This window comes from Crocuta crocuta, unplaced genomic scaffold (assembly GCF_008692635.1).
Source record: "Crocuta crocuta isolate KB4526 unplaced genomic scaffold, BGI_CrCroc_1.0 scaffold348, whole genome shotgun sequence".
Taxonomy (NCBI): domain Eukaryota; kingdom Metazoa; phylum Chordata; class Mammalia; order Carnivora; family Hyaenidae; genus Crocuta; species Crocuta crocuta.
Genome location: NW_027529573.1, coordinates 669,618 through 692,564, shown reverse-complemented (window position 1 = coordinate 692,564; position 22,947 = coordinate 669,618). Strand labels below are relative to the sequence as shown.

The following is a 22,947-nucleotide window of genomic DNA, read 5'->3' as shown; positions in this document are numbered from 1 at the left end:
AGAGAGAGAGAGAGGAGGAGAGATGGGCAGAGGGAGAGAGAATCTCAAGCAGGCTCCACACTCAGCACAGAGCCTGACATGGGGCTTGATCCCATGACCCTGTGATCATGACCTGAGCTAAAATTGAGAGTCAAATGCTCAACTGACTGAACCAGTCAGGTGATCCAGGAATTTACATTTAAAAAAAGCTTCCCAGATGCTTTTGATTATCAGGCAGGTTTGATAATTACTGGTTTGGGTAGATGCTTATCTATCTGGTCAGATATACTGAAACTATCACCATCTGCTAGGGATGCTGGAGAGGGAGATTCTTGAAAGGAGGAGCAATGACTTCTAAGTCCCTTTCAACTTTGAGAATGCTTTAATGCTAGAAAATTCTACAGTAGAATAAGCATGGGCTTTGAAGTCAGCATATCTGATCTGCCACATTTACTAATTCTGTGACTTGGTTCAAGTCACTTAACTTCCTTGAGTTTTAATTTCTACCTCTATAAAGTAGGAGAATAGCATCTACTTTGGAGTGTTCTTGTCAGGATTCAATGTGATAATTAATGTACTGCACTCAGCACTTGGCAAATACTCAGTAAAAGAGAATGTTAAGAAGTAGAAGGAAGGCAGGAGTACCAAGGCAACTTCCCAGTTGACACTTATCTGGGGCATAGCACTTAGTAGTGCCTACTAAATGGAGACTAGCATTTATGTGAAGCTAGTACTGCCACTTCACTTAAGTTTAACTTTCAGGTTGACCATGTGAATAAATGAACATGGTTTTATGTATATTTATTTATACTGCTATAAATCATCAGTGATTTACAGTACCACAATGACCACCTTTTAACAACTCTGAGATTGGTTTTTGTGTTAAAATCAATCAGTGGTATGCCACAGTTTAAATGCCAGCATTTCTTCTTTCTTAGTGCTACATGGTATGTCTTACAGTAGTTGGTGTCTTGGAGTCAATAAAGTATGGTTATATTCTAAAGTAGTGAGTTTTAAAATATGTTTACTGTAAGGGCGCCTGGGAGGCTCAGTCAGTTAAGCATCCAACTTCAGCTCAAGTCATGATTTCACTGTGCATGGGTTTGAGCCTCATGTCAGTCTCTGTGCTGACAGCTCAGAGCCTGGGGCCTGCTTCTGATTCTATCTCAGTCTCTCTGCCCCTTCCCTGCTCGTGCATGCTCTCTCTCTCAAACATAAAATAAAACATAAAAAAATAATTTTTTTTTCATTGTAGAAATACCTCAGCGGCTGCCCTCCCACTCCTTCCCAACAACCTGACTTTTATTTATTTTATATAAAGGGAATCTGCTAAGATTTTGTTTGGGAAAAAAGTTCTGCTAATTTATAACATTTAAAAACTATTAACATACAAGAAAAATAAGCATGATAATTTTCATTCTAAAATTTAAAATAGTTTGTTTTTATTTTTATTTTGAGAGAGAGAGAGAAAGAGAGCAAAGGAGAGGCAGTGAGAAAGGAAGAGAGAGAATCCCAAACAGGCTCCATTCTGTCAGCGTGCAGAGCCTGATGCAGGGCTCCATCTCATGAACTGTGCAATCATGACCTGAGCCGAAATCAAGAGTCGGGTGCTCAACTGAGCCACCCAGGTGCCCCTAAAATGGTTTTAAAGCACTGTTGTAATACACATTTGAAAGAAGAATTAAAGGAAAATACAGCATATGAGAAAACGCAAATCTAAGTATTTTCCCTCCAAAATTGAAAAAGAGTTTAAACTATATTAAACCTATACATCTAAATTTCTCTTTGTATTAAAATATAAAGTCAATTTAATCCTGTCTGTCGGTCCTGGAAGTTCATAAGTGGGATATCAATTCTCAAATGTGCAGGCCCAAGGAGAACATCACAGGGCTACAGTCTTTCTGGAGCTCACATCTCTGTCAGAAACCCCCTAATGGGACACTTTTCCCCCTCTGTCTGCCTTTAGCCTTGTCACTTTGTGCTGTAGAAGAAATGAGCAACAAGAGAAGCTCTGGGAAAAGAGTCCTACAGTGTTTTAGGGAGGAAGGACTTTGGATCAATACATCAGAGGCTTGGGGGACTTGGGTAGTCACCCATAAAAAAAGTAGGAAATTGGATCTTGAAAAGTCCAAAAGAAGATTAAACAGAGAGGCTGGTTGGGGGCATTCCTGGGTCTTAGGTGACTTTGAAAGTAGTTATGACCTGTAACAGGTGAAAATCTACTAGCTCTGGAAAAAAGACTCCATTCCTAAAAAGTTAATGAGGCTGAGAGAGAGAAATCACTTGCACGTTGGCCTGGTGTAGAAGTGAGAGACAATTGAAAAGGAAGAGCGAAGACTCCAGGACTGGGTTAACAGAGGAGATAGATTACACAGGGAACCAGGCAGGGAGGCCCCCACAAACTTGAGTCATGGGTGAGCAAGCCAAGCCAACTGAGTGACATGAAACCATGATGTTACCTTTTGTAACTGTGGGCTGGTTGGTGGCCCAGGATTCCCTTCTTCTGTAGTTGGCAGCTTTAACAAGCAGCTGTGTGCTATGTTGTAACGGTTATGTGGGTATGTGGGAGATGGGAAAGCAGGAATGTTGAGTATTGAAGGGGAAATTCCCCACTCCTCGTCTAGTGGTAGCAGAAACTACTCAGAGAGGTGGGGCCCCAGATACACAGCCCAGTGGAGAATTCTTTTTTGGAGGAGAGTTTGGTCACACTTACGAGAATCAGTTCCAAGGAAGTGGGTGGGATATAATAGGGTTGAGTCAACTCTTCAACAACGCGCTTATGCAGAAGTCAACATTCCAGAGGGAGTAGAAACCTCCCAAAGAACCAAAGGACTTGTCCCAGCTTTGTGATATCAGGCAAATCATTAACTTCTCTGGGTCTCAGTCTCCTCTGTACTGAGAGACAGTCAGATTGAGGGTCTCAAAGAGTCTTCTAGGACTAAAATTTCCTCCACAGATGAGGAAACAAGAATGGGTGTGGGAATGCTAGCCAGTCTATTGCCAACGAGGGTCTTGAAAATTGAATGACTATGTGTGTGTCTCAATAGCCACAGTTCCTCTCCTTCTTTTATTATTAGAGAATCATTAGAGAGGAGTATATAAAAGTGACTTCGGGCAAGGTTGACAAACTTTCTCTTTAAAGGGCAAGATAGCAAATATTTTTGCTTTGTAGGCTCTATGATTTCTGTTACAACTACTCAGCTCTGCTGTTATAGCATGAAATCAGCCATGGGCAGTACGTAAGTGGATGGGCCTGGCTGTATTCCAATAAAACTTTATTCACTAAAAGAGGCTGAGGACCAGATTTGGTCTGTAGGCCCTAGTTTATTGGCCCCTTGTTCAGGCTTAGGCTCTGGAGTCAGGTTGGGTTCAAATCCAGCTTCTGCCCCTTACGAGCTGTGTGAGTTACTAAACATCTCTGTGTCTTATATTTGTTAACTCTATAATGGGAATAACAGTACTTACTTGAGATTGTTTTGAGGACATACGCACAGTCTCAGAACAGTGCCTGGCACTCAGCAAATTCTTAAGTTTAGTTCTTGATTTTCTTTTTTAAACTGAAAACTTTTGAAAGACTATCATATCCTGTATTTTATTGAATCCTTAGTGATCCAGCAAGAATGGAGATTAACTCCATGGGTTGCCCAAGTTCACACAAGATAATGACTGAGCTAGGACTCTCTTTGTTTTTCTGTTATTTAAGTCTTTTTCTTATCTTTTGAGATGGAAATTTGTGAGATCAATAGATGTAGTCTAAGGTTTATCTGAAAACCAAGAAATTCTTTCAGTTAGGGCTGACCAGAGACCCTGTTGAAAATTTTCCCTGAGGAAAGAAGATAGCTCTTCATACTTACTAAAATTTCTTGAGTAAAATATATCTGATTTGATATTTAAGTCTTTAAATCCCAATGATCAAATCAAAATTCATTCACTTAGGATACTACTGGAGTGCATACTGGAAGAGTCTGACAGGTATAAGACCTGGGAACCTAAGACCTGAGATAGAAAGAGCATGAACTAGGGGAATGGACACAAGAGAGGCAAAAAGGTCACCAACGGAACAAAGCTCAGGAAGATGAGAGTTGAAAGACCGACAAATACTTGACCTTCATAAGGTTTAGTGGAAGTGACTGCCAAGTCCAGTTGACCCTTTCTGGCTGATTGTCTTCTACTTGCATGTGGCTATGTATCCCAGGGTTTCATTTATCCCAGGGCAGAGCCTTTGTTTTTCTAATCTTTTTTTTCTCCCAATACCTAGTCCAGGACATTGGGCATTTGAAAAATATGTGCTGAATTAAAGAAAAGGGAGGTAGGAAAGGTACATGTCCTCAGACTCTCGTGCTGGATCCCCTCGTTGATGTCACCTAAGACTTCAGCCTGCATTCTGCTTTCTGGAGCAGTGGCTACAGAGTGTAGGCAGTGGTAAGAATTCAGGAGGTTATGAAGGTGCTGGGTCCAAGTCAAAGCTTTCTCCAGCAGCATTCCACATTTCTGTTTCTGTGTACAGAGAACATTTTTTTCCTTCAGATTTTTTTTTAAGGCTCATGGTAGTGAAACTGGAAAAGCAGTTCTGGCCCCAGTCAGAGTGCCTGATTTCAGCCCTCATTGGAAAAGCTGGTGTGACTATGCTTCCTTACTATCTCAAACATTTTTTTTTTTTTTAGGTTGAGTCAAGATTTAGCAAAACTTGGCTATTCCCATAGATATGTATCTCTTTTGTGGTGAGAGTTTTTGCTTAACTTTTTTGCCAGTTGCTGCCTTGCTCTTGAATGGCCTGTTCTCTGTCTTCTCCTCCTTTCCCTCATCCTCTATCACCACCTCCTCCTTTCCCTCTTTCTTCTCTCCTTCCCTCACCTTCTCTGCCTTGTCCTTCTTCCTCACTCTCTTTTTTTGTCAGGGATATTTCCCTGCCACTCTTTGTGGCTTAGTCTCTTCTGAAGAGTTTTGTTGATTTGCGCACAGCCACATGCCACCCCATGTATTCTGCGTGTTCTTAGGCATCAGTTGATGGGTGTGTAGCCAATTTCCTGTCATCTAGTTGGTACATAAGCTCCTGCTTTCTTCTTTCATTCTGGACACCTTCCCAATATTTTCTATCACATTAGTGTTTCCCCAGAGAGAGAAATGAAAAAAATTAAATGATAATCAACATTTCTAGCTGGTTGAAGTCAGAAGAGTGCTCTAACTACAGCTAAGATGAAGTTTTTGGATTATTCATGTTAGAAATGTATCTGGCCTTTCTTTTTCTACTATTTGCATGGCACATTTTGAGTCACCTAGATTCACTTTGGGTAAATTTTATATTAGGGAGGTGATTTAGATTTGGGGAGCCATGCTGCCTTGTTTAGAACTCCATTTCCCCCTTCCTAGCTTTGTGGCCTTAGGTGAGTTACTTAACCTCTCTGTGTTTCAGTTTCCTCAACTGAAAAATAGAGATCATAGCACCTATCTTATAGAGTTGTTTTGAGGATTCGATTAGTTAAAATATGTAAATCTTTTAAAATAGTATGTAATTAGTCCTACCCAAGTTGCTATTCTTTTTTTTTTTTAATGTTTTATTTATTTCTAGGAGAGAGAGAGAGAGACAGCATGAACAGGGGAGGGTCAGAGAGAGAGGGAGTCACAGACTGAAACAGGCTCCAGGCTCTGAGCTGGCCGTCAGCACAGAGCCCGACGCGGAGCTCGAACCCACGAACCGCGAGATCATGACCTAAGTGAAAGTCGGACACTTAACCGACTAAGCCACCCAGGCGCCTCTCAAGTTGGCTATTCTTAATATCATCATCACCATCATCATCACTTTTTTATTAAAGTAATCTCTACACCCAACGTAGGGCTCAAACTCATGACCCTGAAATCAAGAGTCTTATACTCTACTGACTGAGCCAGCCGGGTGCCCCTATCATCATTATTATTGTTGTATCTCATTTCTAGATCTTCCTTAAGCTGTGAATTCAATCATTTATCCATTGATGCATTGCTATTACTTTATTCTACATTTACATGTTGATTACCTACTATGTGCACATTATGTGTTAGGTGTTGGCATGTGTGTGTGTGTGTGTGTGAGTGACACACACAGTCTTACAAAAATATATCCAAAATTACAAATAATGGTGTTAAGAAAGTGTATTTGAGTCAAGGGTGGGAGGGAAGAAAAGAGGTGTTTCTCAAACAGGATCACCTATTTCCTGAGGATCAGGAAAGATCTTTCTGAGAGTTGAGCATTGAGGCTGAGATGTGAGAGATCAAAAGGAGGCAGCCATTTTAAGACTGGGGGAAGATCAATCCAAGCAGAAGGAACAGAATGGTCAAAGGCCTGAGGTGAGAAGGATCTTGGGATATTTGAAGAACTGAAAGAAGGCCAGTGTAGGGGGAGATAATGCATTTCAGTTAGGCCCTTTGAGTGAGGGACCCTTTGAGTGAGGGACCTCATCCCAAGGATGAGCCTATCTGAATTGGTGAGAGGATTGGTTGGTTCTAGCCTCCTTGACCTATAAATGCCAACAGAAGACCTCACCTATCTTTTGTGCCAACAACTGTGGGAAAATGCCAACCTTGGCAGTGGTTTCCTGATTTTCTGGCCTTTTGGTTCTTAGAGCAAAGAGAGAGATTGTGAATATAAGGAGTGAAAGGCTCCCATTGTTTATGGAGGACATGAGCTAGTGTAGAGTAAACAGAGGTTACCATGACTCTGGAGCAAAGTCTGTGTCTAAATATTTATCAGAATCTCAGAAATAAAATGGTCTGAGGATATGAGCCCCACCTTCTCTTTTGTCCCAGTCTAGGAATTGTGATCCTCAAGAGATGGCAAGGGTCAAAGAGACACTTTGGATCTCTCCAAATCTCTCCTATGAAAAGATATCTTACTAATCAAAATACTAACTCAGGCTAAAGACCAGTTCCTCAGAGGATGAGGGAAGAATCTGAAATACAAACATGATGCAGATATATACATGCTGTTCCTAGATTTACAAAGAGATGGGTAGGGGAGTCTGACCCAACTGTGCCCCTTCAGGGAAGTGGAGAAAGAAATGTCTGGGGAAGGAGGAGGAAAGTCAGAATGGTGCTGTGGCCTCCCTTTCTGTCCCTTGGACATTGGTCATGTTTGGCTGTGGGACTTTGGGCAAATCACTGCTCTGGTCTTCAGTCTTCTCACTTGTAAAATGAAGATGAGAATAATCCCTACCTCACAGACTATAGTGAGTATATGTAAGATAAAGTGAATGAAGTGCCTGGCCCCACACTTGGCCTATTGGAGGCACTGTAAAAGTTAGCCATCCCCTCTCTCTTTCTTATTCTCCCAGGATAGGCCTCTCAAAGTGTAACCACCCCAGCAGCACCAAGACCTGGGCTCTAGTTAGAAAGGCAAAATTTCCAGCTTCAACCCAAACCTGTTGAATTAGAAAGTTCAAACATTTGTGGTTTAACAAATCTTCTAAGTGATTGTGATTAGAGTTGCCAAATTCAGCAAATAAAGATATAGGATGGCCAGTTAAATCTGAATTTCAGACAATGAATACTTTCTTATGTTTGTATGTTTCATGCAATATTTGAACATAATTTTATTAAAACTGAACTTGTTTATCATTCAGATTTAGCTGGGTGTTTGTGTATTTTTACTGTAGATTCCAATGCATGCTATAGTTTGAGAACCATTGTCTGAGGATATCTCAAAGGAACTGTCTAGCATAGCCCAGAGAAAGGGTGGAGAGGAAGCTCTGGGGTATTTTTGTACTGTTCCTTAAAGGAAAAAGCTGGGGACAAAAATCTATCTCTAGAGCTCTGGACATTCTGAATATTATATGGTCCACTAATAAAGAAAGAGACTTCCTAAAATTAGCTGAGTAAATTTTTCCATTTGAATTGTGAAGACTTTTCTCCCTCCAAGAAAAAGTGACCACTCTGTATCTTACAGGAAACTTAGGACACTCTATAAAAACATGGGCTGCATAAAAGCATCATCACTATTTCTTCAGAATAGCATGCCTTTNTTCCTAGCAGCGCTATTGCTGGGTCATAGGGGAGTTCTATTGTTAGTTTCCTGAGGAACCTCCACACTGTTTTCCAGAGGGGCTGTACCAGTTTACATTCCCACCAACAGTGTAGGAGGGTGCCCGTTTCTCCACATCCTCGCCAGCATTTAGAGTTCTCTGATTTGCTCATTTTAGCCACTCTGACTGGTGTGAGGTGGTATCTCAGTGTGGTTTTGATTTGTATTTCCCTGATGAGGAGGGATGCTGAGCATCGTTTCATGTGTCTGTGGGCCATCTGGATGTCCTCTTTGGAGAAGTGTCTGTTCATATCTTCTTCTCGGGCAAAACTTTCTTAAAGACTTCTCATATTTGTCACCTCCTTTAAGCCTGAGAACCTTGCGAGGTAGGTTAAGGAGGAGTCTTCTCCTCAGTTTATAGTGGAAGAAACTGAGGCTCAAAGCAGTGAAGTGACTGGCTTAAGGTCATATAATTTGTTCTGAAAGAGCCAAAATTAGAACCACTTTGTAAGTCTCCCACTGTGCTTAGAAGGAAGGGAAAAAAGTGGAGTCCATACCACTTAATTATGCTTCCAAACTTGATTATTAACACAGGATACATTTTGCAAATCCATTGGCTACCGCTGATGGTGAAGCTAGGAAGACATACACAGGCAGTTGTCCATTGGCTTAGGCAATTCTTGACTCTTGGGTTAATGGTTCAGAGTGTACACATACTATTTTACTTCCTAAGGGTGTGGAAGTAAAGATAAAATTAATGTATAAACTTGAATTACTTTCTTCCTTTGGGCTGTAATTTTGTTTTCATTTGAAAATGACAAAGTCAACCTCAATAATTTCCAAGTTAATTCTAGCTCCAATATCAGATGACTGGATGTTGGCAAATAAACAGGCTGTACCACATATTTCTTATTTTCTTTTTCCTGTCACACAAAAATAACTTTTAGGTTAGCATTCAACAACATTTCATGTCTTTTTCTATATTGCTCCCAACAAACACATAACTTCCCTGCATGCTATGTTCTCAGACTCTGCAAGTGAATCTGAAGACAGCTCTGGAATGATTTCCCTTTATTGTTAAAGGTTTTGATGAATTGTGTTTTGCTTATAAAATTACACAAACTCATTGTGGGAAGATTGGAAAAGTATGAAAACACACTCATTGTTTTCACTTTCAAAGGTAACCACTTAAATTTGGAGATATAGCTCTATGTCTATGTCTATCTCTATATAAAACCGTGTGTATTTTTTTTTATTTAGCATTTTATCACTGTCATCTTCCCACCATAACAAATTCTTCAAAGCTATGATTTTAATGGCTGTATAATATTCCACCACAATATGTACCTTAATTTATCCAGTTGTCTTCCTATGGTTGGGCATTTATGTTGTTTTCAACCTTCCTGTTATAAATAACATGGCAATGAACATCTAATGAAACTCATGTATAAGACTCTGTCTGGATTTCTGATAATTTTTTTAAGGTAGAGTACTAAAAGTAGGATCATGAGAAGGAGATGAGATTTTGATATGTACCAACAAACTGATTTCCAGAATTGCATTTCTATCAGAAATATATGAAAGAACCTATTTACTTGCTTGTTTGATGGACTGATCCAGGAGGTCAGATTCCACTTGAGGTCTTGTTCTTACTGACTCTGATCTTACAGGTCGCCATATTAACATCTCAGGTGCATAATCCTAACATGCCCCATTATTCTTCTGGGCCCCATCTGGGCCTAACAGGCCAAGTTTATTGCCTCTTCCTCAGGAGAGAGCCATCTTTGACATGTCCCTGGGAAGAGTCTCAACTCTATATAACCACTGGAAATAAGTACAGCTCTAAGGCATTTAGTTGCTACCTTCCAAGGAGTTGATATACCAGCAGCCTATTCACTCACTCAGCAGACTTTTACTCATGCTTATTATGTGCAAGAAAGGTCCTATGCTCAGCAGAAACAGAAATACTCTTCAAGGGCTAGAAGGTTTGTGGGGGACAACACTTGGGAAGAAGCAATGTCGTGCCCCTGGAGAGTACAACAGATGAAGAGTAGGAGTGAGAGACCAGAGGAGTAAGAGATCAGCTCTGAATGGTGTCAGTGGAGAGATGAGACTGGGATTCCTTTTGAAGACTGTGTCAGTGTTTTAGGGGCATAAGAGTTGAGGGAAAAGAGGTTCAAGCAGAGGGAAATGGCATAAATAAATGCAGAAGGCAGGAAAGCCCAGAGCATATCTAGGAAACTGAGTTAGTGTAATTTAGCTGGAGTGCAGGGGATGTGAAAGGGTATGGAGAGGCTGCTGGGAATGGAGAAGGAGGAGGGGCCTGGATTGCAGACAGCCTTGAAAGCCTGTAATTCCTCTTCCCAGTGTCGTATCATGGTGGAGGAGTCCTCCAGTCAGCAGTGTTTGTTGCCTCTGGTGGTGGAGGTTGCCTTATGGGAAGTCTTATAAACCCATCTCTTGAGGAGAAAAATTGTTGTAGGATTTCCCACAAACGCTTTATTTTCCTTAAATAGTTTATTGTCAAGTTGGTTTACATATAACACCCAGTGCTCATCCCAACAAGTGCCCTCCTCCATACCCATCACTCCCTTTCCCCTCTCTCCCACCCCCCCTCAGCCCTCAGTTTGTTCTCAGCATTCAATAGTCTCTCATGGTTTGCCTCCCTCCCTCTCCCCACAAAGTCTTTGAGAGGTATCTGTGGATTTACATTTGAAAGATCTTGATAATTTTCCTGCAGTGTGAGGATATTCTGGAAGTCTTTATTTGACTGAACCAGTCAGTTCTGAAGTTCTATCTGTGAGATTGGTCAAAACTTCTTTCAGTCCACACGCTTGTGGTTAAAGAGACAATGTTTCCCACTGAGAAGCATGAGTACCATGGTAACAGACCTTTAAAACTCTGGAGGTTATGTAGAGTTTTGGAGAAAGCCTCTTTCACCCCAAAGTTTTTGTCCTTCACACCTTAGCATCCCAATTTAGTCACTGTACTCCTGCTCCTGAAGAGAGGTCAAACAAGTTTAAGGAGATAACAGCTAAGTTCAGTACAGACTACGTAGGTTTCTCAAACTTTTTTGTGCATAAGAATCACTTGAAAAGCTTACTACTCTGATTCAGTAGGTCTGCGGTGGGGACTGAGGATTTGTGGTTCTCATAAACTCACAGGTGAAGCGGATGCTCCTGGACCACAGAACACTCTGTGAGTGGCATGGGTTCAAGAAGTCCATTCCTTTTTTAAAATTATTGTTAAAAATATTTTTAAATGTTTCTTTATTTTTAGAGAGAGAGAAAGGGGAGGGGCAAAGAAAGGGGGAGAGACAGAATCTAAAGCAGGCTCCAGGCTCTGAGCTGTCAGCACAGAGTTTGAGGCAGGGTTTGAACCCACAAGTTATGAGCTCATGACCTGAGCCAAAATCAGACACTTAACCAACTAAGCTACCTAGGCGCCCCATCAAGAAGTCCATTTCTAGGGCTATGATAAGAACTGAAGAAGTGATCATTAAATAGACTAATGTCTGCCTTTTTTCGAGGAATAGATGTAATCCCTGCTAGCTTCCAACTTCTGACATTAATAGTTGGTAGGGAGAAATAAATTTGGCCAGATTTCTTTCCTTTGTAATTCAAGTAGTTTTCCCTTTAGGTAAGGCTTGGGAGAACATCAAATTTGTGCCAAACCGTGGAAGGATGGAAGTCAAAAACTTTTAAGTATTAGAGCCACTGTATTGTTGAGGCAAACCAAATTGGTATTATCAGGAATCTAAATTGTGATGAGAGGGACTCTGTTCTTGTTAAATGGTCCAAAAAATTTAGAGGCAGATTCTCTGACAGTGATAGGAATTAGAGGGACTGGCTTAGTCCTTACCACCAGCAGGCCCTCATGGCTGACAGATTTAAAAGAGGATTTGAAGCCACATAATGTTAAAGCCGGATGGGAAGGCAGGAAACGCAGCCTGTTTCACTCTGCATGGCCCATGTCTAAAGTGGTTCATTTGGGTCTGAGGCCCACCTGTGGACACTGTTAGGGCTGGGGGCAGCAGAGAGCAACACAGATGTTGAGATTCAAGTCCATGGCCAGTGAGGAACAGACACATGAGAAGAGGAAGCTTAGCCTAGAGAAGATTTGAGGGTGGGCACAACACCTTCCCTTAGATATTAAAAGAGCTAGCTTGTGGGACAGAGATTTGACTTGTTCTTACCATTCCAGAAGGCAGAAGTAGGCAAATGGGTAGATTTCAACTCAAGGTAAAGAAGGACTTTTTAACCATTAGAATTGTTCCTCTGTGTATTCAGCTGCCTTGTAAAGTGGGGGAAGTTCTCTGTCACTAGAAGCATGACTAGAAACCAACCATCACTTGGGGGATGTTGCAGAGGGTGTTTAAACTGTGACATTTGTGGGTCCATATAATTCTGTAAGATTCTATGAGTCTATAATTTCTCCAAATATTTCCCCTCTTGCCAACTTTCTAGGGTAGGAAGTTTAGGTAGTAAAATATAATTGTGAATTCCCCCAAATACAAAGGAAAATATAGTTGAGGGTGTGTGTGTGTGTGTGTTGCCATTTGTGATGTCATATTATGTTATTTCCTGAATTACCATGCTGTCAAACCTGTTGGGTGTGGTCTGACCCACCTCACCTTGCACAGTTACAGTAAAGCCATCCAAATACTTGTAATAGCTTCCTGAGCCCCATCAGCGGATGAGGAAGGCTTGGAAAGAAGTTATTCAAAAGCAAGGTCAAGCTGGAGAAATTTTAGATGAAGTCTAAAACCCTGAACTCAGAGGCAATGTGGGAGGAAATTACAGAGAAGAACATGATGATTCGTTTCACTGGATCACTCCCTGTATAGGGCATGATTCCCAAATGTGCATGAATGTGGACAGAGAGAGTATCTGGGAAATCAGAGTGATGAAAGCATTGTTGATGAGCTTCGGTGAGAAGAAGGGCAGAATGAAAACCTGGCAGGGGAATGGAAGTGATAAAGTAATGGCGTCTGTATTAGCTTGCTTGGGTTTCCATAACACAATACCACAGACTGGGAGGCTTAAGCAAGAGAAATTAATTTTTTTCACAGTTATGGAGGCTGGAAGCTCAAGATCAAAGTGCTGTCAGGGTTGGTTTCTGGTGAGACCTCTCTTTCTGGATTGTAGATGACTGCCTTCTGTCTGTGCATTCACATGGTCTCTTTTCTGAGTGGAGAATGAGGTAGAGAGAAAAAGAGAGAAATAAGAGGGGAGAGAGGGAGAGAGAATATAAGAGAGATGGTGTCTCTTCTTTTTCTTATAAGGACCAGACCTATCAGATAGATTAGGGTCCCACCCTTATGACCTAATTTAACCTTAATTACTTCCCTAAATACCCTAACTCCAAATAAGGTCACATTAGGAGGTTAGGACTACCACACATGAATTTTGGGGCAACACAATTCAGACTATAACTGTGTCCTTTGTAGCTCTTGTGAACTGTCTTTGAGGGTGAAATTATCCTCTTGGAGGAGTGAAAGGACTCTGATTAAGGGTCAGCTAAATGTCAGTCATTACTGATTCATAATCTCATTTGACCTATCATGAGAGAAGACTGAGGCTCACAGATATTATGATCACCCAGATAGTAAGATGTTAAGAAAGTATTCAAATTCTAATTTTTATTTTCATACTTCCTTCTCACTGGAGGGGACTTTAACCTGAAATCTTACTGAATTCCTAGGACTACGTCTTTAAACCTGGAACTTCCAGGAAGGTACTGGGCAGGCCTGTTTGGATTTGAGGAGGGTCTCTGAATAGGGAAGTGGCTTGATCAGAGTTGTGCTTTGGGGAACTAGCCATGTGTGTAGGGGGAGACTGGAAATCATCTAGCAGCCTGCTGAGAAATAATCACAGCCTGTACCAGGGAAGTATAAGAAGTGCTAGATGGCTTTGACATTGCAGAGGCAGAGTCAGGATTTTGGTAAATGATTGAGTGAAGGCCATGGAGTAAAGGGAGGGAGTCCAGAATGAGGCCAAGGCAAGTCACTTGGAGAAGAGTAGTGACCATGACAGAAATTAACTAAATCTGTACAAGACATGTGGTATACCCAGAGTCTTCCTGGTCCCCATCCCATCAGAGAGTAAGGGGGTACCTCAGGAAAGCCAGCAACTGCTTCAAGTTCAATGTTTCCCTTTGGAGGGATATTGGAGAGGACTTCTTGAACTTAAGGTTAATCTAATGCAGTTAATCATTACTGGTAATTATGCCTTTAATAGTATGACATTAGGCTTAATAATTTATCAAGTGAGAGATGATAAATGAAAAGATAATGGGTCAGGACAGGCAAGCTACATGCAAAAGGGAATTCTGTTTAAAAGTGGACTGTTCTCTCCACCAAAGTTTGAGGAGAAAGGGGTAAATGAACAGCCTGCTTTCCTCTCAATTTCTCCTTCTTCTTTTTTTTTTAAATTCAAGTATAATTAACATACAGTGTTATATTAATTTTAGGTGTACTATATGATTCAACAATTATATACAATTCTCAGTGCTCATCAAGATAAGTGTACTCTTAATCCCTTTTATCTATTTCACATCCCCCTGCAAACTCCCCTCTAGTGGTCACCAGTTTGTTCTCTGCACTTAAGAATCTGGTTTTTTTGTCTCTTTTTTCTCCGTTTGTTTTGTTATTTAAATTCCACAGATGAATGATATCATATGGTATTCGTCTTTCTCTGACTGACCTATTTCACTTAGCCTTTCACCCTTTAGATCTATTGTTGTTGCAAATGGCAAGGTTTCATTCTTTTGTATGGCTGAGTAATATTCCATTGTATATATATTACCACATCTTCTTTATCCACTTATCTTTGGATCCATTTTTCCCTTTTTAGTAAATGGCATCCACCTACTCAAGTCCTGAATCTAGGAGTTCAGATTACTTGATTACTCTTTTCCTCATTTCCCACATCTGATCCTTTAAGGGTAACTCTTAGATTCAGGACTCCTGTCATCTTTGTTTCTAAAACACCCTCCAGTCTCTACACTTGTATTTGTCTTGACTGCTACCACCAGAGACCAAGCCACTGTCCTCTCACATAGATACAGCAATAGCCTCCTATACCGTTTTTCTGTTTTCTCCCTTGCCCCGCAACACTACATTCTCCATGTACTTTAAAACAATCTTTAAAATCAAATCAAGTCCTATCTCTCCACTGCTTAAAACCACTCTTAGAATAAAATTCAAACCTCTTACCCTTGTCTGCTAGGACTTTCATAATATATCCCTGCCCAGCTTCCCAACCTCATCTCACACCACCCTCCTCCTTGCCTATCACACTTCAGCCACTTTGCCCTTCTTTTTGCTTCTTAACTACAAGTACTTTCCTTCTGATTTGACACAGTGGACTTCTTCAATCTTAACATAGAGGGCATCTACACAGAGGAAACTTTCTCAACTCTCCAATTGGAACTAGTCACTCTATTGCACCCTCTCTATTCTCTTCACGACACTGACCATTCTCTGATCTGTCTTTAAAAAATTTGTATGTTTCCTTGTTAGAATATAAACTTCTGGAGAGTAGGGATTTTGTCTGTGCTAGTCACATTGGAGTCCTCATGTTACAATGAGTTGATGCTAAATTAATATTCATTGAGTGAATGAATGAATTCACTTTTATATTATTATTGCATCATTCCAGAGACTTTCTGGCCTGGCTTTCAGGGAACTCCCTCTTCTCTGACTTAACTATTTAATACCAAGCAACCATTGTCTTATACTGGGGGTAGGGAATGATGTAGTTAGGACAGTTTCTTGGAGTAATCTGCCTTTGTGAAATAGTGTTCTATGTTTTGTTCCAGATATGGACCAACTTAGGGATAATAGAAAAATAACTACCAGCCTTCCCCTATAGCTAAGCAATAATGGGGATAATTATACTAATTTGATAATTATCAATGGTGCTATGCCTCTCCTCCTGGGTACAGAAGGACTCTAAAACTTTCTGGGGTTCTCTTGGACCTCAGATGCAATTGAGTTGATGGCATAGTATCATGTCATATTGCAAGATATTTCTCTTGTTTTACCTGATGTTTTCTCCTCCATTTCCCATTCACAGTCTCATTCTCCTTTTTCCTTCAGACTTCCAATCTTGGGTTTTTAATGTATATATATCCTTCCAATCTTTCTTCTACCTATGTATTTAGACATATGTATATATCCTTGAAAAATGTGTGGGTTTTGTGCATGTGTCCATGGGGTCTATGAGACTTTCGTAAAAATTAAAAAATAAAAATTGTATATTGATTTAGGGAGTTATTATTAGTAGCATCTCATGTTTCTTGGGAGCACATGGGATCATAGAATTTATTAGTTAAGAATCATTGGGAAGTATAGCTCTATCCCCTGACTTCTCTGGTAAGTGAGAGGACTGAGGCCCAGAGGCTTCCTTTAAATGATTCCTTTTTATCAAATCTGTCTGCATTTACTGAGAGCCAGTATTCGTCAACGTCCTATGTCAGAAGTGTTGGAGGACACAGGGATGAATGGCACAGGCCCTGCGTCTGAGCCGACAGCTTTTTTGGAGACTTATAAGGGAGGGTGAGTGAGCTGTAGGGGTTTCCCATGTTTTCTTCACTATTTGGCATTGGGCTAACAAAGGACCCACAGATCTGGATCAGATTTGATCTGATTTGGGGATACACATTGCTTCTTCTCCCATCCTCTCCTTTTCATCGTCACTATTACCCAAGACTCCACATCCAACTGTGGTCCCAGCAAACACACAGTCAAGTTCCCAGCCTGCCTCTGCTATTTCTTGTCCTTCTCTTGGGTGACATGTCTCTTCTCTCTTTGGCTCCCTCTGAATGTCCTGGAGCATAGAGTCCTTACCAGACTTTTTCTTTGTGCTTCCAGGTTGGAGCATCTCTCTTTGCCAGTAACATTGGAAGTGGCCACTTTGTGGGGCTGGCGGGGACAGGAGCTGCTGCAGGCATTGCCACTGGGGGCTTTGAATGGAATGTAAGTAACATCAGAGATACTGTATCCTGAAGCTGGAAGAAGTTTTAGCAGTTAGCCAGTCAGCCAGTTCGGTCTATGCTTACAGATGCTCTGAATGTTAGGGAACCAATCGGGGCCACCCTTGGATGCAGATGGAAGAGGGGCACAGCCCCAGTGTCCTACTCCCTTTCTACCAGAGTAACACAAGAAAACCACAGATATGACGGCAATAGTGTTTTTTTTTTCTTTGAAAATCCAAGCCTTCCTATTATGGTAAGCGAAATTAGTCAGACAAAGACAAATATCATATGACTTCACTCATATAAGGAATTTAAGATACTAAACAGATGAACATAAGGGAAGGGAAGCAAAAAGAATATGAAAACAGAGAGGCGGACAAAACAAAAGAGACTCTTAAATATAGAGAACAAAGAGAAGATTGCCAGAGGGTTTATGGGAGGGGGGGGGATGAGCTAAAAAGATAATGGGCATTAAGGAATCTACTCCTGAAATCATTGTTGCACTATATGCTAACTAACTTGGATTTAAATTAAACAATAAATAAAANGTCATATTAGAGGTTTGGAATTTTTTCCCACCAGATTTTCATTATTTTATTTATTATTATTATTAATTATTTTAAAGTTCTCTAAATGGTATTTTACTCCTTGTAATCAGAGAAGAGGCAAGAGGAGCTGTGATGTCAGTGGGCAGCCCCCTGGAATCCCCTTCAGTGATACCCAGCTGCTATTACTACGGGCCAGCTAAGCAGCAAAAGCCTCTTTCAGTTTCTGATAGCCACTTAAGGGAGTTGTCGCCACAACCCCAGGAGAAAATGCTTGTGATTGTCTTGTAGTAGTTGAGGGCCCTACAGGCAGCAGGATAAGCTAAGATTCCTCCTGTTTTGACTTTACTTCTATTTCTTTGTTTCAGGCCCTGATTTTTGTGGTTGTCTTGGGCTGGGTGTTTGTTCCCATTTACATTAAGGCTGGGGTAAGTATCTGCTCTTTTATTCCATGTCTTGCTGACAATTTACATATTTGTACATATGTATACACATATATGTACACACTCACATATATAATGTGAGCTCCATCCTCCTGGAAAGCAGAGGAAACTTTATGGGATAAATGGCAGAGAATGGTTGTGTCTTGGCTTACTTTTCCAGGTTATAAATTTTTGACTACTTAAAAACAATTTCTTTAATGTTTATTTATTTTGTTATGGTGTCTTGTCCACTGTAGGCACTTTGTATAGAGATATATATCCATTGTTTCCTTTCTCCAGGGCAAAGATCTGCTTTCTGGTTATGTACAGTCATGTGTTCATTTTAAAAAGTATTTATTGGGCACCTTAAATGTCCTGGGACAATACCTGCAGTTGGTAGGGATAGAGATGAGCAAATGGCTGGAGAATAGGGGCCATCTGGCTACATCACAGACTTCTCTGACCCACGAGGGTTAACTTTTGACCATATATCTGATGCCATGTGGATGCCACTGCTCTACTTGCTCTGGATCTTCTGATCACTTTGACTGATGGTGGCCTCCATTACATCCCATGCAGGTGGTGACGATGCCAGAGTACCTAAGGAAGCGATTTGGAGGCAAGAGGATCCAGGTCTACCTCTCTGTTCTGTCCCTGTTACTCTACATTTTCACCAAGATCTCGGTGAGTCCACTGCCCTAGGGATGGGCATTGGCTGTATCAGAACCTGCCCACTCCCTCTCCTTAGGACATCCTGGCCCACCAAGGGGCAGCAATATTTGTTTCTATTGACTTGGTTCCTTAGGTCTTCTTATTCTAAGGAGTAAAGTCCTTTTTCATGCATCAAAGAGCCAAACATAGAATTCCTTACCCTTCACCATGTGGAAGATTAAAAACATAAACAGATTCCAGAAGTTTCAGTGAAAACTGTTCTTAATAGAGGGTTGAAAGGAAGTTCAGAATATCTTAGGGCTAGTTCTAATCTTAGAGTTAGCTGTGACTCTTTGTGCCTGGAAGGATCAGAATCTGGCTCTGGGTGATGTTTCTAATACACTTAAACATGGGCAGTCAGTGGCAACTCTTGAAGTGACCTCAGAAATTCTCTCTTTTCTTTTATGGGTAGGGAAATGAAAATTGGGATTAGAGAATACTTGCTCAGGATCCTGAATCAAAAGTAGAACCCAGACCTCTGGCTCCATCTCGCTGTTCTTTTCATTGCATGAGGCTTCTTGCCTGTTTTTTAAAAACTTTTTTTTCTTATGTTGTCCATATTTTTGTGTCATTTCTACAAATCTATTGCCAAATCTGAAGGTAGAGAGGAGTAGCATTTTCTGAGGCCATATAGGGAGTGGCTCCAGCTTTTCCTGTTGGTCAGCAGTTACAAAGTGCTACCTGCTCTATCAGAGGACTTTTCTCATTGGTGTGATCAGTTTTCCTCCTTTTTCTTGTCCTTCCCTATCCAGCACCAAAAGTAATACTGGACCAATCTCAGCATCTTGCAAAAGATTTGTCGATGAAATTTGAGTCCAGTTGGATTTGAAATGAGCCTTTTGCTCCTGCTTAGTAGGGTGCTAAAAAATAGCTGCTAGCACTTTTATTTTCCTGGTTACTTAAAGCCACGATGACTACAATATTAAATCACATTTCTAATTTTTTTTTATTTTGGAAATTTTTAAACATACACACCCAGAGAAAGAATAGTACAATGAGCATTTGTGGACCTAAATCGCATCACTCTGTTAAAATCATTTAACAATGATTATCATTTTGCTATTCTTGTTAACCTATCATTTCTAAGTTCTGGAAACTTTTGTTTCCAGAAATATTTTAGGTCAAGTTACAGATATTATGTCATTTAACTGTGAATTCTTCAGAATACACCTTTGACTTTTTAAAAGTTTGTTTATTGATTTTTGAGACACACACAGAGAAACAGAGAGGGGTGGGGCTGGAGAATCCCAAGCAGGCTCCACACTGTCAGTGCAAACCCTGACTCAGGGCTTAAACTCATAAACTGAGATTATGACCTGAACTGAAATCAAGAGTGGGAGGCTTAACTGATTGAGCTACCCAGGCTCCCACCTTTGACTTAAAAAAAAAAAAAAAAAAACACTTGTGCTCTTATCAAACAAAAAAATCCATATGAATTTCTTAATTTAGGTAGTTTAATACCTGATTTTCCTGATTATATAAAAATATCCAGATTTTCCTGATTATATAAAAAATTTCTTCTTACAGTTTTTTGTTTGAATAAGAATCCAAATGAAGTCTACACATTGTATTTGACTATATTTTATTTAAGGAAATACCTATATCTATATCTTCAGCTTGCCATAATTATTTTTCTCTTTTATGTCACTGCCTTCTAGCCCTAGTCCTGGCCTACATGCACATACCCTTTTTTAAAAAAAAATTAGGTTGTTTGTCTTTTTCTATTTTTGAGTTGAAAGAATTCTTTATTGTTCAGGATTCTAGACCCTTATTACATATAGGATTTGCAAATATCCCCCTTTCTGTAGGTTGTTTTTTCATTTTCTTGATAATATCTTTTGAGGCACAAAAGTTTTAAATCTTAATGAAGTTCAGTTTATCTATTTTTAGTTAATTTATTTGCTTATGCTTTTGCTGTAATTTCTAGAATCCATTGCCAAATCCAAGACCATGAAGTTTCACCCCTATGTTTTCTCTGAAGAGTTTTATAATTTTTAGCTCTTATGTTTAATTCTTTGATCCATTTGGAGTTCATTTTTGTATATGATGTGAGGTAGGGGTTCAGCTTCACTCTTCTGCATATGTATATCCAAATCTTGTAGCACCATTTGTTGAAGAGACTATTATTTCCTAATTGAATGGTCTTGCACATACATTTGGTGAAAACATGCTCTTGCCTATAGGGCTGATGGGGGTTTGTCTTGGAGTTGGAACTGATGCAAGGGAATACTGCTCTCTGCCTGCTCAGCTTCCTGTCTCAAATGGCTATTGCCCTTGACTGGTCCCTTTGTGTGTTTTGCCACCATTGTGATGATTTCACCACCTTCACATTCTCCTCCTTTCCTTCAGGGTTAGTTTTTAGTTATAAGATGAAGACCCTAGGGTTTTCAATCCTATGTAACTAGACATCAGTGTGCAGGGCCTAGACTGGGAAATGCTGGGAGGGGTGGAGAAATCAGGCTTCCTGAGGGAGGAAAGAGCAGACATAGGAGGCGAAAAAGCAATGGTAGCAGGGAGGGAGAGGAGGTCATGCTGAGGGGGCGGGGTTGGCAAGGGAATTGCTCTTTAGTTTAGCTTGTGAGGTGGCACCTATCTAATGAGAGGAGGAAACTGGGATTCTCCTTCTTGGAACCAAACCTCCAAGTCCACAGTTCAAGCAGGTAAAAGTCTGCTGATTGTAGTTGCCATGGAAAGGGTACTCTTTGCCCTTAAAGCTGGTGTGGGGTAGTCATATAAATAAACTAGATGCCCAACCTCTCCCCCTTGCTTTCCAATCACCTCATTTATTCTTCAGGTTACTGATTAAACTTCCTTGATTTGGGACCCCCCAGGTAGCTGAGGGGCAGTCTCACTCAGCTCAAGTCCTGATGGAAACTATTCCCCAGCAGTCAGCTTTTTTTGAATTTTGCTTTTGAATAGTACTTGGTATAGGTTGCTCCCTCTCTGTATGATTTCTGGGGCTCCTTGGTGGAGGCCTTGCCCAACATTCTACCTGCTCCACCTGCTGCCCAGAGGCAGCAATTCCTTGAATAATATTAAGAAGGATGAGGGTTGCCCTTTATTTAGGGTCACTCTCTTGCTTAGATTCTAATAGGGGCTTTACTTATTCTATCTCCAGTTCACATAACAGTGCTGCATGGGTAAGGATTTCTATTTTATTTTCGACTTCGTAGAAGTGATAACCAAGTCTCAGAGAAGTTAGGTAATTTATCCCAAATCACATAGGAAGTGTATGGCAAAACCAGGGTTGGCACCAGGTCTCTCTAGTTTTAGAGTCTGTGTTCTCACAGTTCTGCTCTGTGGTGGGACGGGATGAAAGCATAGTGTGATAGAATAGGATAGATCATCTAGTTCTATGCCCTATCTTCTCATTTTATAGATGGGAAACAGTTCTCAAGAAGAGAAGGGACTCTGTGAGGTTAAAAAGTAGCAGAATTTTAGAATGAGCAGCAGGGTCCCTGTTATTGAATCCAAACCTTTGGCATTATGTAGTCCCTGCCTTCTTTTTTTAATTTTATTAATTTATATTGATAAAGGGAGAGAGAAACAGAGAGATACAGAGAGCAAGAGAGAATCCCAAGCATGCTGACAGTGCAGAGCCCAATGCAGCGCTCTATCTCATGACCATGAGATTATGACCTGAGTCAAAATCAAGAGTTGGACACTTAACTGACTGAGCCATCCAGGTGTCCTTGGTCCCTGCTTTCTAAGTCTTACATTTCTTCCATACAGAGTGAGTTAAAATTCAAGACCTTGGGAAAAATTAAGATAGCCTGTTAAATGACTATGAACAAGTTCCCAAGAGTAGAATTTCAGAGGACTATGAGGACAGAGCATTGACTGCACACTGGTAGGAAGGATATGAAGGAAGGACAATTAGGGAGAGGGGAGGGGCAGGTAAGGGTCAGACAGATGAGACTTTGTCTCTATAAATTTGGCTGACTTCAGGTTCACCATGAATCATAGAACATGAAATCATTAAAATAATTATGCTGATGTTGAATGTACCTCCTAGGAGTTCACATTAAGATACACATGAGTTCAAAGTTCATGGACAAAAGAAAAGAACTGTTAGTTAATAAAGTAAGATGGGTATTTATTTACATTATACACAAAGATTAATCAATTTGTGTGTGTGTGTGTGTAGAGGCATAAGCAGTTTGTGATGGGTGAGAAGAGAAGAAGGGGTTTTGTGAGATCCAAGTTCACATAGAGAACAAATAGAGAACAACTAAAGGCCTGCCAGGAAGGCTTGGGGAGGACATAGGGATCTAGTGAGTATGTAATTGATAGGAGAGAAAAAGCTTTTCAGGTGCAT

The 22,947-nt window shown here is 40.6% G+C and overlaps 1 protein-coding gene across 1 annotated transcript in view; it reads left to right on the top strand.

The window, feature by feature from the left end:
- The window catches only part of SLC5A1 (solute carrier family 5 member 1), a 79,783-nt gene that overhangs the window by 12,590 nt on the left and 44,246 nt on the right, over window positions 1-22,947 (top strand). Inside the window, exons 3-5 of the mRNA XM_077761501.1 lie at window positions 16,848-16,952; window positions 17,865-17,924; window positions 18,498-18,602. Coding sequence (XP_077617627.1) covers window positions 16,848-16,952; window positions 17,865-17,924; window positions 18,498-18,602 — 270 coding nt within the window. The remainder of the gene's footprint in view (window positions 1-16,847; window positions 16,953-17,864; window positions 17,925-18,497; window positions 18,603-22,947) is intronic.